The following is a 16374-nucleotide window of genomic DNA, read 5'->3' as shown; positions in this document are numbered from 1 at the left end:
AGGCTTTATGGTTTATGGGGACACGCATCTAAAAACATGACGGGTTGCAGGTGGGTTACATTTACCTCACATTCATTTCACCCTCCCGATTATTCAGTCTATTACGAATAAAATCACGGCCCTTCTCTGAACGTGGCATTCTGCAATCAGCTCCCCTACCCAGCTCGTGTTAAGATGGCCTCTGGGTAAATAAGCCTTCATTCCCCGGAGTCGGTGCTTCCAATGTGTCGTCTCAATTTCCGTGGTTGCTTAATCCACCCTGAGCACATTGCTTTTGACAGGAGGCCGCAGGGACCATTCCCATTTTAACGTGAATGAAGCTGCAAAGATGATGCAGTGTGTTGAACATAAACCGGTATCATTCAGTCTTGGCGGTTTCTCATCAAAGCTCATTGAGTGCGTGCGTGCTCGAACCAATATGTCCCAAAGGCCAGGATAGATGAGAACGGTCTAGACTTTTTCATCACTTCCGCTGAACAACATCGTCACGGGGAAACCTCTGGGCGCTGATTAGGATTGTCGTTGAATCTCGAATCTGTCATGGCTCCAGTTTTAGCATTCTTATTGGATATTACTCAGCAGGCACTGCACTTGGAAATTTAATGAACCGAACTTACATAGTTCAAGGTTTCTAAGATCTAGGCAAATGTTGCATTCTGTGTTGCACATGCCCCTGTTGCGTCCGGAAGAACACTCACTCGAGGGGTGTGTTCTGCGTTATAATTTCCCCATCTGGAGCTTTCTGCTTTATCAGTGGTCGGCATCACTAGCCTAGTATTACTGGCTCAGAAAGGGAGTAGGCCTCACATGGTCCATCCATGAGAGGGTAAATGAGAATATCCTCTGACTGTAAGAGTAACCGCACACTAAAGTCCGACCATAAGCACAGCACCAAAACACGCCGGCAGTCGGTGCCAGGTAGTGACATCACCAGCCGGGGACCAGTTCAGCCAATCGGGAATAACCACTGTTTTAAGTGTTCGGTTACCCTACAAGTCAAGTCAACTTTATTTGTACAGCCCTTAATCACTGTTACAGTCTCAGAGGACCTCACAGGGCACATTATACACCACCCCCTATTAACTCTAAGCCCTCCAAAGGGCAAGGAACAACACCCTTCATTATTAAGAAAGAGACCGTGAGAAGGAACGCAGAAAGAGGGAGCCCTCCTTCTATGGTTAAGGACGGTTAGCAGTGCAATAGCTGCCATGATGGACGGACATAATGGTAGCATAACAAGCAAAGCAGTTTCAATAACAACAGTCTGGTTACCTTTGGCTCGATGTGGGGTTTTAGTTTCTACTTTAATTTAATGTCCAAAGAGCGGGACTTTCTGACTTTGCTGATCCTTTAAAAGTCTGATCCTAATAAACACTCAATAATTAAGACAACTTGTTACTGGAGAGATCATGGCTTTATTCACGTCATCAATGCTACCACCAAAAGGAGAGGACCGTAATGATCCATTTCTTCTTGTTACAGAGTAAGACATGGCTTCAAAGAGCTCTTATGGAGATACCACATTGCGTTTTTACATTTAAAAGCTCATTACGTAGTCCTCTTCAAATTACATCACATTTCCGAAATCGTACAAATGACTACCGTAGTTTCTTCAAGTATAGGAAAGAAAATACACAACACTAAAGAAACATCAGAAATAAGGAGGAACCTTTGCCCTTGGAATGGTATTAGAGTTATTATGGAGTTATCCTAAGTAACCTTGTGCTTTTACTTGTTTGAGAGAAGACCTCTACTTGATATAAATATAATTAATCATGCATACCAATCTAATGCAGAAGAGAAAAACAAAATTAACATAATTAAATATTTTAGAAAAACGTAAAGTGGTAGTTTATATTGTAGTGACACAACTATGCAGACTTCATTACAAAGGATTTAATCGGTTTCATTTAAAAACGGAAATGGGTGGCGGTAAAACGCTGAAAACAAACAAGCACAAGATAACATAAGTATACAATAAACTCATTATAGTACTCTATAAATCCATCACACAGCTTCCTGAGTGACTTGGTTTTAACTGCAGTGCATTTCTGCACTTACATATGGCACAGGAATCCTTCGGTGTGTTATTAGAAAGTTGAAGAGAATATCTACTATAGATGGAATTTAAACAGAAAAGGAGGGAATTAACGAGGTAGATCACTGGATTGACACTAACTTATTATTTTTAAATCACATTGCAATATGACGTCATTTAAAGGTAGGGGCCGCAGGGATGATGCACTAGGAAGGGCTGTGTACATTAAACGGACACCAATAATCTGAATACTTCTCCCTCACTTTGGATAAAAGCACCAGAAAAAAAATGCTTTGTTTCCTTCGTCTTCTTAAATTATCTGTTACCAACAGAAGTCATTAAATGATCACACACAGTAAAAAAAAATAAGCGTTGGAGCTTACCGCCTAGCCTGACATCAATTAAAGTCTTTTCATGGGATCGTACCTTAATCCTTAGAGATCAATTCTGACCTTTCGGGTGCTGTTAACCTCTTTGAGGGCTCATTGATTGAACAGATTATTTTATCTTAAATATAAACGTCAACTAGGGCCGATAGAAACACAATGCAGTTATGATAAATATATATGCAGCGGGTTCACTGCCGTACTCTTCAATAGTCCTTCGAAATATTGTTAATCATTAACAATAATGCCAAGCGTACATTCACCTCCCATCTTGAGTCGCCAACCCATTTTCTCACAAACAGCAAAAAAAGAAAAACATACATACATACACCAATACATTTCTTTGACCAGAATATACAACATTTTAAAGTCTGGGGATTGTTCTACATAAACACTATTGCCATTAAGCTGGGTAAAGAAGGCCTACTTAGGCATACACTTTAACACCATCCTTTGCCCTGTGCAGATGCCTTTGGATTCTTGAAATAAATTAACGATTTGAATTGTTTAAGGTGCGACGGCAGGTCTATTTTGAAAGCTTGGCGTTGGGTTTCACTTAAACGGGAAAGTCTCAAACCCATGAGCAAGTTCAGGGTCGCCTAACCTAAGGCCAGCAGAGGGGAGAGGTACAAGACATTCTCAAACGGTGGACTCCATTTTAAACGCCGCTTAGTGGGATTTGTGCCGCAGGGTTCCCCAGTCAGACGTAATCCTCTGACGCAAAGTGAAAGATGGACGTTTTCCAAATTTGAATATTTTTTACTGCATCCACTAGGTTTCTTTAGCGGCATGGCTATGGTCTGGGGCTTGTGACCTTGCATGAACCCATATCTCACTTCCTGAATCCTATACATTTAAATCTTTTGAATCATCGCTGATCCAGTAGTCGAGCTCTCCGCGTTAAAACTCCCCAGTGAGTAAATCTCCCGTCCCAAATTCTAGATTCAGTGTTATGCTGAAGAAAACCTGTGGGATTTAAATAATGTTCCGTGTTCATAATCGCTCTGATGACACTTTAACGGACGTTCGACATGGAGGATCGAATGATTGACGAGAACACAGACACAACAGGGGTGGGGGGCGGCGAGGGGGCGCGGCTACGTTTGCGTGTTGCCGTACATCAAGGGAATGAGATAGACGGATATGTCGTCCCCGGAGCCCAGCCTGTCGCCAGAAATCCTCCAGCTTCGCTCCTTCAGCATGCCCCGTGCTCGCATGACCAGGTCCTGGGCGGCCATGGTGTACCTGATTTAAAAACAGAAGAAGAGAAAAGGTGATGAGAGAATAGGACTGAAGTGTGGACGAGAGTGTGGCTTGTACTCTCCTCTGTCAACTTGCCTGTGAGAGAAATATTAACACCAATATGGTAGGCCTGTGCAATTAATACATTTTTGGGTCAAACGATCTCTAAACTAATATAATCGAGTTGAAACTATTTTTTTTATAATCTTTTTAAGTATATTTATTTTATTCATTAAATGTTTTTAATGAATAAAAAACAGCTGGATACATATTTGCATTTTTTTTTATTTGAACAGTTCCCAAATTACAAAATGTTTTTTTGGAGAGAAGGGCTGAATAAATGCATCATGTTTTCAAACGAAAAAATTATTGTTGGAATAATCGTGATTTCCATATTGAGGTCAGAAATACCATCCTGAGCCATTGATCCAAACTTGGACAGCTCCAAATTGTGAGCAATTCAAACAAACTCATACCAACACGTGAATACAGTTCATTTGAGTGACGTGAGACGCAGCTGGGGTTGAGAGAGAGTTCGGGGGGGGGGGGGGAAACAATGAGCCGACGTGCCTGTGCTGGTCGTCGGGGTCGCAGTTGGCCAGGAAACCGGTGACCGCCTCGGCCACTTCCTGGTTGGACAGCACGTCCCACAGGCCGTCGGTTCCCAGCACTAGCACGTCATCGGCACCGTGGTCGAACAGCGAGAGCGGGTAAACCTTGACCTGGATGTTTCGTGAGAGGGGGCGTAGGGTGAATGGGGGGGGGGGGGGGGGGGGAGGATGGTTGTACTGGTGCGGTGGTTTGACCGAAAGGTCTTCGGTTCGACCCCCAATCCGTAGTAGTCAACATGCAGTTGACAACGTGCTATCTGCTCCTTTACGACATGTATCGGAAGATAATGACTGAGTTGCTTAATGATAAGGAGTTTAAGGGTGGACTTCAAAACGTATACCAGGAGTCAGACTTTGTATGTTTGATGTGTACAAGGGGTCTCCTGATGTTGGGCTCATGTCTCTGCTTGAACGACAATTACAGCCTGGTTGGTCGAAGCATCGTAACCCTTCTCTCCTGGTTTCACTAAATAAATATAGAATCACTTCCTTGTAGCGATTCTGCCCGATAGCATCAAGTGTGCACGCGCCAAAACAAATGTAAACAATGGCAGTATAGCACTTCGTTCTATATGATAAGAGAGCTTGTATTCACTGTTATGTTGTCCACAAACTGACGCACACTGATTCCAAAATACGTTATTAAAATTCGCAACAGGCACGCTACATATTCTTTGCTAGAATCGGTACAAGCGAGTAGTTCTGACAGACGATATTGTTAACGTGTTTTAGAGAAGCCAGGAGAGACGATGACGATGGTTTTATCACCCAGACTGGTATCGTCTTTTAAAAAAGGTCTTCACCTCCTCGACAAGGACGTCCTTCCCACCATCGTGTTTTCATTCTTCTGTTTACACCCAGAAAAATGCCTGCTTCCCTTTTGTTTACTTATCCTTCAGCGCACACCTCTGAAATAGCCCGAAGACATGGTCTGTCGCTTGTGAGGCACAATCCTTCAACACAATCCTTCAACACAAACAGGATTATAAATGTGTGTGTGTGGGGGGGGGGGGGGGAGGCTGTAGAGCTGAGCACACGCTCTCATTCTGAAAGAGCGCAACAAACGTCGCCCCTGGCCTGGGCCCGGCGTATTAATTAGAGATTTAACGATGGCTGTGGCCCCACCAGCTCTGTGGGACTTAACATCAGCCAGACGAGGACACAGGACGATAGTAACAGCCTGACTGCGCCACAGCAGATTGAGATTAGAAGCACTTTTCCCAGAATTCATGTACAAAGTACAGACCCAGCGCAGGGCAAACGGTCACGTTTCAGCCCCATCGCAGTGACTCACAGACCCCTTTCACCTTCCTGACAGCATATGGCCTTACCTTTATTCAACCTTGAAGCTGCCGACTCAAATATGTTATTTTATTTGACGTTTTATTGATAAATGCCAATTCGTTTTTCTGTGGTATGTCACATTGGTTTGCAGTGAAGTGAAGTGAAGTGTGAGTCGATTCTTTGTTCAACCCTCGCCGTGACGCTCAATCATGCAAACAATAACAATTAATTCCTCCTCAATCATTTTCTTACCAAACCCTTACCGAACATTCTTGACACCTGTCCAACACATAATACGGCAAACTTTGTGTTGCGTGGGCTTCCCCGTACAGAAACGTTTCGAAACGACTTTGACAAAAGGAAAGGAAAACTCCCCGTGAAGAATGAACTTGCGGCAAGTAATGTAAAAATATAACCCCCTTCAACTATGACTGAACTCTGAGGGCGATGAATTAAAGATCATGCCAGCATGTGGACATCAGGACCACTAGGCTATCTGTGTGGGGGAGACAGCGGGACTGAATATGCTTGCTGTGGAATTTGAATTCCACAGGTTTTGACCAGGACCCCGACGCACCGCATGCTCTATTAATGGCTTAGGGAGAGAGATGGGCTTTCGGTTACTGGCTGGTGTGTGGACAGCGCGGTGACCTTCTGTGTTTAAGTTGCACTTATTTGTTTGACAGTTGAGAAGAAAAAAAAATAAGCCCTGAAAATATCCATTGCCCTGAAGCCATGTTTCACAATCACACGTGCCAAACACTTGTTTAAAGTTCTCTCTAAAATCACTGCACATGACGAGTCAGATTGAATGGCGAATGCTCTTCTCAATATGTTATGGTTCTTAAATAAATAAGTAGGGTTCATTTAAACATATTCGATTTGGCAGCTTAGACGGAGCACACGTTGCTGTAGTAGAACTGGATTTACTCCAAATAGGCTTTAGCTCAGGACCAGCGTTGACAGCTTCACTTGTGCTTTACTAGCGTCAGAGAGTCTGACTCCCAGCCAAAAGGTTCGGAGTTTGAACCCCACATTTTCCTAGCCTCACTGTAATTCTTGAGCAAGATGCCTAACCTGTACATGCTCCACAAGGACATATCAACAAATTATTTGGATAAAAGCTTTGCTTAATTGGACCACTGATCATAATCATAAGTACGAAGCATGTGGTATGAAGTATGAAATGATTCAATTCAACAACAACAACAACAACATGCAGAACGTGCAACAGCCCCTACCTCTGGACAGCAGGACAGGAAAGGCTTGATGTAGATGTTGGAGTCATGCACCTTCAGATCATGGTCCCCAAGACCTCTGGTGACGCCAATGGTAGCCAAGACCCGCGCCTGGGGAGAGCCAATCAGAGTTCAGTAAGGCGTCTTCTGTCTATGCCATGCTGTGTGTGTGTGTGTGTGTGTGTGGAGCGTTGCTGGAGGATGATCCCAGAATCTGCTGATTTGCACCTCTGAGCCGTCGCGAATTAGCAAACCCAGATGTTTGAGAGTCAATATAATAAGTAGAGACAGGCAGCACTTCATGAAGCTGCAATACCCAACTGTACTCTGGTCTGATTCCTGGGTGTTTGGTAAACTAGCATAATCATAATTGCGAACAAAGTAATACGTTGAGGCATTCATTAAGTAGCCAATCCCTCACACCCCTGTGATAAGCAAGATGGCCTCCTCTAGGTTAAGGAAGGTTCAAAAGAACAGCCACAACCACAACGGTTGATTGCAAACATTTTCAAACATGCCACCTCTCTCCTTCACATGAACATGGAGGGGCTGCTGCCTCCCTGCATGACTAGCCAGCGATTAAACAGATATAAACAACTGGCATGAACGCATCATGTGACTAACACAGGCAAACACAATGCTCTGGATACCATGAGCAGAATTATAGCATTTCAGTTCGCCTGATGGACTCTCTGTTACACTCCCGAGGCGATGGCCTGATGAAGCCGTTGACCTTATGAACTCTCCACATAGTCTTCCATACGAACCCATCCCAAGTACAAAGCTAACACATTTAGTTAATTGAATCTAGGGGCGAGAGAGAGAGAGAGAGAGAGAGAGAGAGAGAGAGAGAGAGAGAGAGAGATGCAGCAGGCGCTCCTGCATGCAGAAGATATCTTGGTTTTTCCGTATTTTTTTCTCTTTTTTCGTTTTTACACACACACACACACACACACACACACACACACACACACACACACACACACCAAAGCCCCGTGGCATGGAAAATACCTCGGATGGATGTGGAGTAAGACATTGACTTAAACACAGAGACGAGGAGGGGGGGGCGTGTGTGTGCGTTTCAAAGTGGCGGCCGGGGCTCCTCAGGCATAAGAGGGGGGGGGGGGGGGGGGAAATATCCCAGGATTAATCGCTGAGCGGCCAGTCCGAACGCCGCTCTTTGAAGTGCTCTGGCATTCCTCTCTCTCTCCCCCCCCCCCCCCCCCCCCCCCCCCCCCGCGCCGACTCCCCCCTTCTCTCCCTTCAAACAGATCCTCCCATCCATCTCCCCCCGCCTCTCACTTCAAAGGGAGGAAGGTTTGAGGTGGAGGATGTCGGGGGGGGGGGGGGGCGGGGGGGGGTTGCGGAGCAGGGGGGAGGGCACTGCCAACTGTCCGGGAGCTGTGTAGTGGGTAGTGTAGCGTGTGTGTGTGTGTAGTGTTGGGTTATCTGTGTGTGTGTAGTGCGGTGTGTGTGTATATGTCGTCTAGTGTAGTGCGCGCAAGCGTGTCTATATGTAGTGGAGTGTGGTTTGTGTGTGTGTGCGCTTATGTGTGTGCGTATGTGTGTGTGTGTATATATAATGTAGTGTAGTGCCCGCGTGTGTCTATATGTAGTGTGTGTGTGTGTGTGTGTGTGTGTGTGTGTGTGTCTGTGTGTGTGTGTGTGTGTGTGTGTGTGTGTATAGTGTACTGTAGTGCGGTGTGTGTGTGTGTGTAGTGAAGGGCTTATGTGTGTGTATCTGATGAACCCGAGCAGAGGTTGGCGGTCTGCTTTGACATGCCCCCGGCCAGACGGTCAAAGCGCAGCTCTGACGACTGAGCTGTCTCTGTCTGTTAGGCTGTCAGTTCTACTGTCTGTTATACGGTAGGCTGTATGAGAATCAGGAGAACCCTTGTTCTGTCTGTCTGTGTGTGTCTGTGTGTGTGCGTGTGTGCGCCAGGAGGGGCGGTTGGTTCAATCTGTCCGCCGATTATATTTCAGCCATGACCTTTCGTGTCCGTGTCTCAAAGGCGAGACGCCTTGCAGTATGTGCAGTGTAGCATCGCGGCTAGGCTAGGCTAGGCTAGGCTACGTGAGGCTAAATGTGAACACGTTTCGGGGTCTTGACCTTTGCGTGGCATTAAGCGTGGATCTCCAAATACCCATTGGGTTTTAGTGCCGTTTTTTTTTTTTACCTTCTTAACGTACACCAATCGATATAAGCTTGTTTATTCACATCTCCCTCTGCAATGTTAAAGCTGCACGAGTCCTTGGATGACTTTGTCCAATCCGTACCGACCACCCACTTCCACACAGACACGTTCCTCCGTCCGTCCAGCTCCCTCCCAGCAGCGGTACTTGGATGTGGAGCTCCATGAGCAGCCTCCAGTTGACTGGGAGACAGAGCTGCAGCCATCTGAGTAATTGGAGATGTTTTCCATGCCACGGGGCTTGGGTATGTGTATCGGTGTGTAAGAGAAAAACACTGACGCGAGGATTAGGATGTTTTCTGAATCTCTCTGTCTCTCTGTCTCTCTCTCTGTCTCTCTCTCTCTCTCTCTCTCTCTCTCTCTCTCTCTCTCTCTCTCTCTCTCTCTCTCTCTCTCTCTCTCTCTCTCTCTCTCTCTCTCTCTCTCTCTCTCTCTCTCTCTCTCTCTCTCTCTCTCTCTCTCTCTCTCTCTCTCTCTCTCTCTCTCCGCCCTGGTGAGATGTTAATTACAGGCAAGGTGCTGCAGGGGTGACTGTGTGTATGTGTGAGTGTGTAGTATGTAACCTGTGTGTGTGTGTGTAGTACGTAAGCCTGTATGTGTGTGTGTGTGTGTGTGTGCGTGCGTGTCTCCTACCTTCTTCCCCTCTCCGTAGATCAGGGGGAACTTGAGGTCGTCCTCCTCGATGCTCTTATACGCCCTGCAGGAGGAGGAACAACACATGTTGAGTGCACCGTATTTTGGGCTCAGGGCACACAGCGCACGCTCGCTCTTCAGACACATCAACCACACACACACACACACAAACGCATACTCACACACGCATACTCACACAGCCACATGCATACTATCACACACATAGACTCTCTCTTACACACACCCATGCTTCCCTCACACACACACAAACACACTCTTACAATCTCACACCAGACGCACACCAACGTCCGCACAGACACACAAACATTAACACATACTCTCTCACACACGCAGACTTTCCCTCACACAAACACACACACACACACTCACACCAAACGCACAGCCACATCCACACACACACACACACACACACACACACACACACACACACACACACGCACACACAATCTCTCACACCAGACACACAAACACAGTTGCCTCGTTGACTGAGAGGGGGAACTGATGAAATACAGGGAAGGCAACACATACTTCCAAACACCCCCTCCCGTTTCTCCTGCTTACTTTTTTTTCTCTCAAATCTCCCTAGCGACAGCCAATGATGTGTCAACAGATGTCTGACATCTTCTCTGTGACTACTGCCACTGAGGTGTGTGTGTGTGTGTATGGTTGTATGTGAATGTGTGTCTGCATGAATCTCCATCTTTGTGTGTGTGTGTGTGTGTGTGTGTGTGTGTGTGTGTGTGTGTGTGTGTGTGTGTGTGTGTGTGTGTGTGTGTGTGTGCATGCGTGCATGCATCTCTGTGTATCTTTGCACGTGTGTGTGCCTGTATGTATGTGTCTGTACCTCAGTGGGTCTTTGTTTTGTATGTGTGTGTGTGTGCGTGTTTGCTGTGTGCCCCTGTGTACGTGTGTGTGTGTGTAAGGAGCTGAGGGATGCAGTAAAGCTTATTCTCGTTTAAAATTCCCCCCGACTGATCAATAATTTAGCCTCTGCAGACAGGGACCAGACCAGCCGTAGAAAACACATTTAGGAAAAATATGCTGCATGTATTATTTAGGAACGTGAATATGTAGTCATAGTGTGTATGCAAAGTACATAATGAATTTGTCAAAAATGTGTGACAGGGCAGATGGTAAAACACTCTTGAGGGGGAATTCTGACAACATACAAAGATCCCAAAGGTTTACTAATAAAAGTGTTAAAAAACAGTAAAAAATTGAACGAACAGACGGCTACGGCAGAGCAATGCGACACGATATTTTCACTCATTGTTTTCTACATCCCACATCATCGGGCTCACTTGAACCCGGACTCTACTAAAAGGGGTGCAAGCGGTATGAGCGTATTAAAACGCTTAGACCGGTTCCCCGACGGACATTATTAATTCAGAAGACAATTAACGGAACACTTATTTTTGCAGCCCTGTTAAACGCGGGCCGTGCGATGTACACGGGACAAAATATGATTTGCAAGTGCAGTAGAAGGCCAAGCAACACCTTGTAAAGCAGTGCTACCCTAGTCTCTGTGGAGAGGATTAAACACAGACACAGCAGGGGGGTGGAGTCACTGCTGCTTCCACTCCCCGCGACCATATGGTTCCACCTAAACCCGCGCACGTTGCACCACACTCAGCACTTTCCCTTCGCTTGCTTTCTGTCTTTCTTTCGGTCGTTTTTCTTCTTTCTTTTTTTAAACACGAGTCCGCTGTCTGTGCGCAGCACAGAAGAAATGCTCTTCTTAGGACATTAAAACACGAACGTTAAGAGTCTAGACTTGAAGTGACTGCCTAGGGGCTTTGGCATAGACCTAAATATATAATAATAAAAAAACAATACCGCTGGCATCAAACACTCTCTTGAAGAAGTGGGGTTGCTTTGTTTTGCTAGGTTTAAAAGGAAGTTGAATAAGATAAATCGAAAACAATTTCACTGCTGTTCTAAGGCATGTGAAAAGAAGCAGGAAGGAAAACTCTAGAGCTTGTCCATAAAGCTGCCGTTTATGGAGTGTCTCTCCACGCTATAGACAGAAAGACGGACAGAGAGACCGTCTCAACACTACCCGACGGAGGGAGAGGGAGACAGGCAGCTCACCAGTGATGCGTGACAGCAGAGGGTGACGCGCAGAAGTGATGGGGGATAATCCTGCCCATACCTGCTCTCTCCTGGGGATACAGCGGCCTTTAGAATAATGGAGGGACCTGTGTGTGTGTGTGTGTGTGTGTGTGTGTGTGTGTGTGTGTGTGTGTGTGTGTGTGTGTGTGTGTGTGTGTGTGTGTGTGTGTGTGTGTGTGTGTGTGTGTGTGTGTGTGCGCGCACGCACCTGCCTCCCTGCAGATGAAGAAACTTGCAGGGCTGATTAGCGCAAAAAAAAAAAAAAAAAAAGAGGCGAGAGTGAAATCTAGCTTTGAGAGCTCAGCATTTTTATGTGCACACACACACACTCTCCAACTCTCCTCTAACTGTATTTTGGGCTGACATTCAAAGGGAGCTCTGAGTCAGCACCGGATGAGTCGGACCGCCTGGCACACAGGCCATCTCTGGCTTGGACGGGCGCTTCTCCACTTTGGTAGAAAAGAGTAGCGGAGGCCTTGGGTTGATGGTACTATCACAAATCGTTTTTTTTGTGACTTTAGACTAAAGTCGCTAAAGAATGCTTTTGTCTGATTGCGGGTGAACGAGCACCATTCTGTCGAGCGGGCGTTTCACTTCTTCTTTTTTTCCTTCGATTTGTTTTCGATCAATCGTGTTCCTGGGGGCCGGGGGGGCGGGGGGGGGGGGTCTGTCTGTGCTTGTTTGTCTGGACTGAAAACAAATGAGATAGGCCTGAGCATCGTTGGAAGGGAGGACCAAAATGGTCAAGAGGGTTATTCGTTGGTCGATTATGCTGTCATGGCTTTCCACCGTTTGTCTGCAGCTCTATTACAGTGGTGCGGCCGCAGCTGATTGTATTGGAGGTTTAATTAAACACAGGCAATCCGAAGCATACACCGAAACCAAACTTTACCCGTAGCCGGGGGAAAGACAAACAAAAACATCCTGTCCGGACACCAATGTCCTTCGACAAAGAGTCTGTAAAGTTTTACAATCAAATCTGAATAGCACACTGGCCTCTGTAGAAAAACTCGAACAGACTTCTGAAGCCTCCATCTTGTCAATCCACCCAAAAGTGTGCAGTCTCCCACCACAATGGCTGGTGGTTATGGCTGTGGGTAATAACTGTGTTTTGGGCCTGTAATGATCTTGTATTGGTACTGCGTGAACTTCAGCGGTCTAGGACACGGATGAGACGGATGATGGTGGGACTGGGAGTGGAGCAGGAGAGGAGGGTGATGGACAGAAAGAGATGAAAGTGTGTGTTGTTCTCCCGAAGAAACCTGAGGGAGGCGTGAAGTGTGGATAGGCGGGGGGGGGGGGCAGAGATGCCTTCAGGGCATCCTGGGGGGGAGAGAGGTGACAACTCCATCATTCTCTCGTTCTCTCTCTTTCACTCACTCGCTCTGTCTCTCTCTCTCTCTCTTACTCTTTCAGTCTCTCAGTCTCTATGTCTCCCTCTTTCTAATAATATTAATAATAGAAATCTATTGGATTTATATAACGTTTTTCAAGACACTCAAAGCACTTTACATAGTTAGTGAGTCGGTGTGTGTGTGTGTGTGTGTGTGTGTGTGTGTGTGTGTGTGTGTGTGTGTGTGTGTGTGTGTGTGTGTGTGTGTGTGTGTGTGTGTGTGTGTGTGTGTGTGGTAAGTCACCTCCTCCACCACCACCTCATGCACTCTCCCTCTAAATCGCTCTCTCTCCCTCCCTCTTCACTACCACCACCACCCCAACACCATCAACACAAACCAACCGCCAACACACCACCACCAGTACTCCGAGGACTACCTGCCTCTCCCAGTGCCCTCGCTCACGTTTCTATCGACCAGGCTAACGGATGGAGGGACGGAGGGAGAGGAGAAGTGGGCGAGAGATAAAGAGAAAGTGAGAGGCGGGTGGTGTACTGTTCTGTTAGAGCCTGGCCTTGATCATCGCTGGTGAGGATACTGGAGGTTCGGCACGTGCCAATGCATGCACACGCCGGCATACATATTGATGCGTGCACGTACACACACGCACACACACTTACGCACATATAAACACACACACACACAATCAGTTTGTACGCACTGACATACATACTGATGTGCGCACACAGAGACACGCACCCACACACACTAAATATGGTATGAAAAGTACTCCATTTTTTATAAATGGATGTTGCTGCACTCGGTCTAATTGAATCGCTCTATAGGGGGCTACCGATAGGAGCAGGTGTGACTGACTGGTGCATTCAGAAGCCAGACGAACACACCTCCGGGGGAAACCTGGTTAAAAATACATCACAAACATTCTCCCTCCCTCCGACTCTCTGCCTCTGCCGCAGCGGCCTGATGGGAGAAGTCATTTTCTATTTTCTCTCAGACTAACCTATATTCTGGGTGTTTGAGCTCGCAGTCACGTCACCACCATGCAGACTGTCTACCCTCTGTCTGACTGGCTGGCCTTTTTTTTTATCTGTTCTCCTTTTTTGGTCGCAACTTCCTCTTCCCCTCACCTCAATACTGGGTCCTTCTGATGCTGTTTTGAATGTTTGTAACCTACTCAACTACTTGCGAACTGCTGATCAGTAACGAAAAAAAAGGATTTGACATTAAGTTGATGCTGTTGGTGGATATCACAATATACATATGGATTTTCTTTAAATCAATGACCCCTTTAAAGCACATAGTTAATTTACTCACTCACTTAATCATACATTCACAATCTCTCTCATCCGTACACACTCTCTCACATTCACCCTCATTACATCCTACAGTCATCCACTCACACATGGACATCTGCCAAGCAGCTCATTGGGTAAGCAATTGGAGGTTGGATGTTTTGTTGAAGGGCACGTCAATAACTAGCTACGGCAGAAAAAAAGGGATTTAAACTGACAAGACTCCACTCTACTCTAGTCTACTACACTTTGTTCATTTTCTTTCCCTTTCTTGCTCTTTCTGTTCTGCTGTGTGCTCCATCTACTTGTCATCCATGCACCCATCAGAGATATAGAAAATCCTGGCTATGTCACTAATGTTTTCCACATCAGCCACGTAGTAATGATTTCCTCCATGTAATGATTCACTGGGGCATAATTACACAGATGATGTCATTTGGCTCAAATTGTTCCTTTGTAAATTGCCCTAGGAGTGCAATGAAATCCTCTGACCCGAGTTAAAGCTAGGGTAGGCAATTAGTAGAGACCAGCCGGAGTTAGCTAGATTTCGAGAGTATCCAACCGACAAAATATGAGCTGACTAAAATTGTACATTGTACATTTTCTGAGATATTTCGATATATTGATTGCTGTTGGGATGTAAACAACAAATATGATGAAATGGTTCTAAAACAAATTGCCTACCCTTGCTTAAAAGAGAATATATAGCCAGTAAATGGCTGTACAAAAACCCAGTGTACAATTATGCTAAGATTATACATATCTGCCAGTCAAACAGTTCAAGGGAGCATCATGTACAAAGTGTGTTTAGAGAATTCAACCAATCGAATCAGATCAGCCAATCCATCAGCCAATCACCCACCAGCCTGACATGGTGTAGTCCCGGTACAGCATCCTCTTCCCCACCTCTTTCTTCTGAACTCGCCGGGCGAACTCCAGATGGGTGAACTCATTGCCCAGCAGGTGTGGGTGCATGTAGGCCTACGACATGAATACAGACAAAACCGTTACATCATCAGACCTGGCTTGAGGGAGATTTTATCAACTTTATTTTATAATAAAAAAAAAATAATAAAAAAATTGTAAAATAATTTATACTTAATAATTTAAAATGAACTCAACTTTTGGAAAAAGTTTGGTTTTCATGCCACTATTTAAAAGATTTTTCGAAAATCGTATCGAGAGATTCAGAGCGACAGGGAGAGTGACTGAGCGGGCAAGAGTGAGCTAGTGTGTGAGAGTGAGCGGCGCGTGAGTCTAAGTAAAGCATTGTCTGGCCGGCGCTGCACTAGGAACCAGTGTCTCTGCGTCGGTCTCCTCCTCACCAGGAACTGCAGCCTCCGCCTCTCAGACTCTGGAGTGAACTCGGTCGACATGGCGATGACCTCCCCTGACCGGATGATCACAGCTCTGAGGGACACACACACACACACACACACACACACACACACACACACACACACACACACACACACACACACACACACACACACACACACACACACACACACACACACACACACACACACACACACAACATGAGCTTCGACAGTTCCTTGCGTTTGGGTTCAGTTTCACTGGAACATATACAGGATCAGAAGATTACATTTTTATTTGTAGTAGAATTGAAGAGTTGTATTATGCAGATGTAATGCAAATTATGAGAGAGTGAGTGTGTGTGTGTGTGTGTGTGTGTGTGTGTGTGTGTGTGTGTGTGTGTGTGTGTGTGTGTGTGTGTGTGTGTGTGTGTGTGTGTGTGTGTGTGTGTGTGTGTGTGTGTGTGTGTGTGTGTGCGAGCGTCTCACCTGCTGTCCCCAGCATTGGCCACATACAGCTTGCCGAGAAAATACAGGACTGCCAGAGCTGTGCAGCCCCCAGAGACATTATAGACCCCCTTATCCTTCTCTATCTGGACATCCTGAGGACACACACACACACACACACACACACACACACACACACACACACACACA

The 16374-nt window shown here is 46.0% G+C and overlaps 1 protein-coding gene across 1 annotated transcript in view; it reads right to left on the bottom strand.

Annotated features, from left to right (window-relative positions):
- Nucleotides 1–1159: 1159 nt before the first annotated feature.
- The window catches only part of LOC130389014 (protein phosphatase 1H-like), a 29606-nt gene continuing 14391 nt past the window's right edge, over nt 1160–16374 (bottom strand). The window contains exons 4-10 of the mRNA XM_056598673.1: nt 16207–16319; nt 15727–15811; nt 15264–15382; nt 9625–9688; nt 6803–6910; nt 4237–4388; nt 1160–3669 (exon numbers count right to left, since the gene is read on the bottom strand). Of these exons, the coding sequence (XP_056454648.1) occupies nt 3522–3669; nt 4237–4388; nt 6803–6910; nt 9625–9688; nt 15264–15382; nt 15727–15811; nt 16207–16319 (789 nt within the window). The 3' untranslated portion in view covers nt 1160–3521. The remainder of the gene's footprint in view (nt 3670–4236; nt 4389–6802; nt 6911–9624; nt 9689–15263; nt 15383–15726; nt 15812–16206; nt 16320–16374) is intronic.

This window comes from Gadus chalcogrammus, chromosome 9 (genome assembly GCF_026213295.1).
Source record: "Gadus chalcogrammus isolate NIFS_2021 chromosome 9, NIFS_Gcha_1.0, whole genome shotgun sequence".
NCBI lineage: Eukaryota > Metazoa > Chordata > Actinopteri > Gadiformes > Gadidae > Gadus > Gadus chalcogrammus.
The sequence above is the reverse complement of the archived record's forward strand: the minus strand, read 5'-3'. Positions and strand labels throughout refer to the sequence as shown.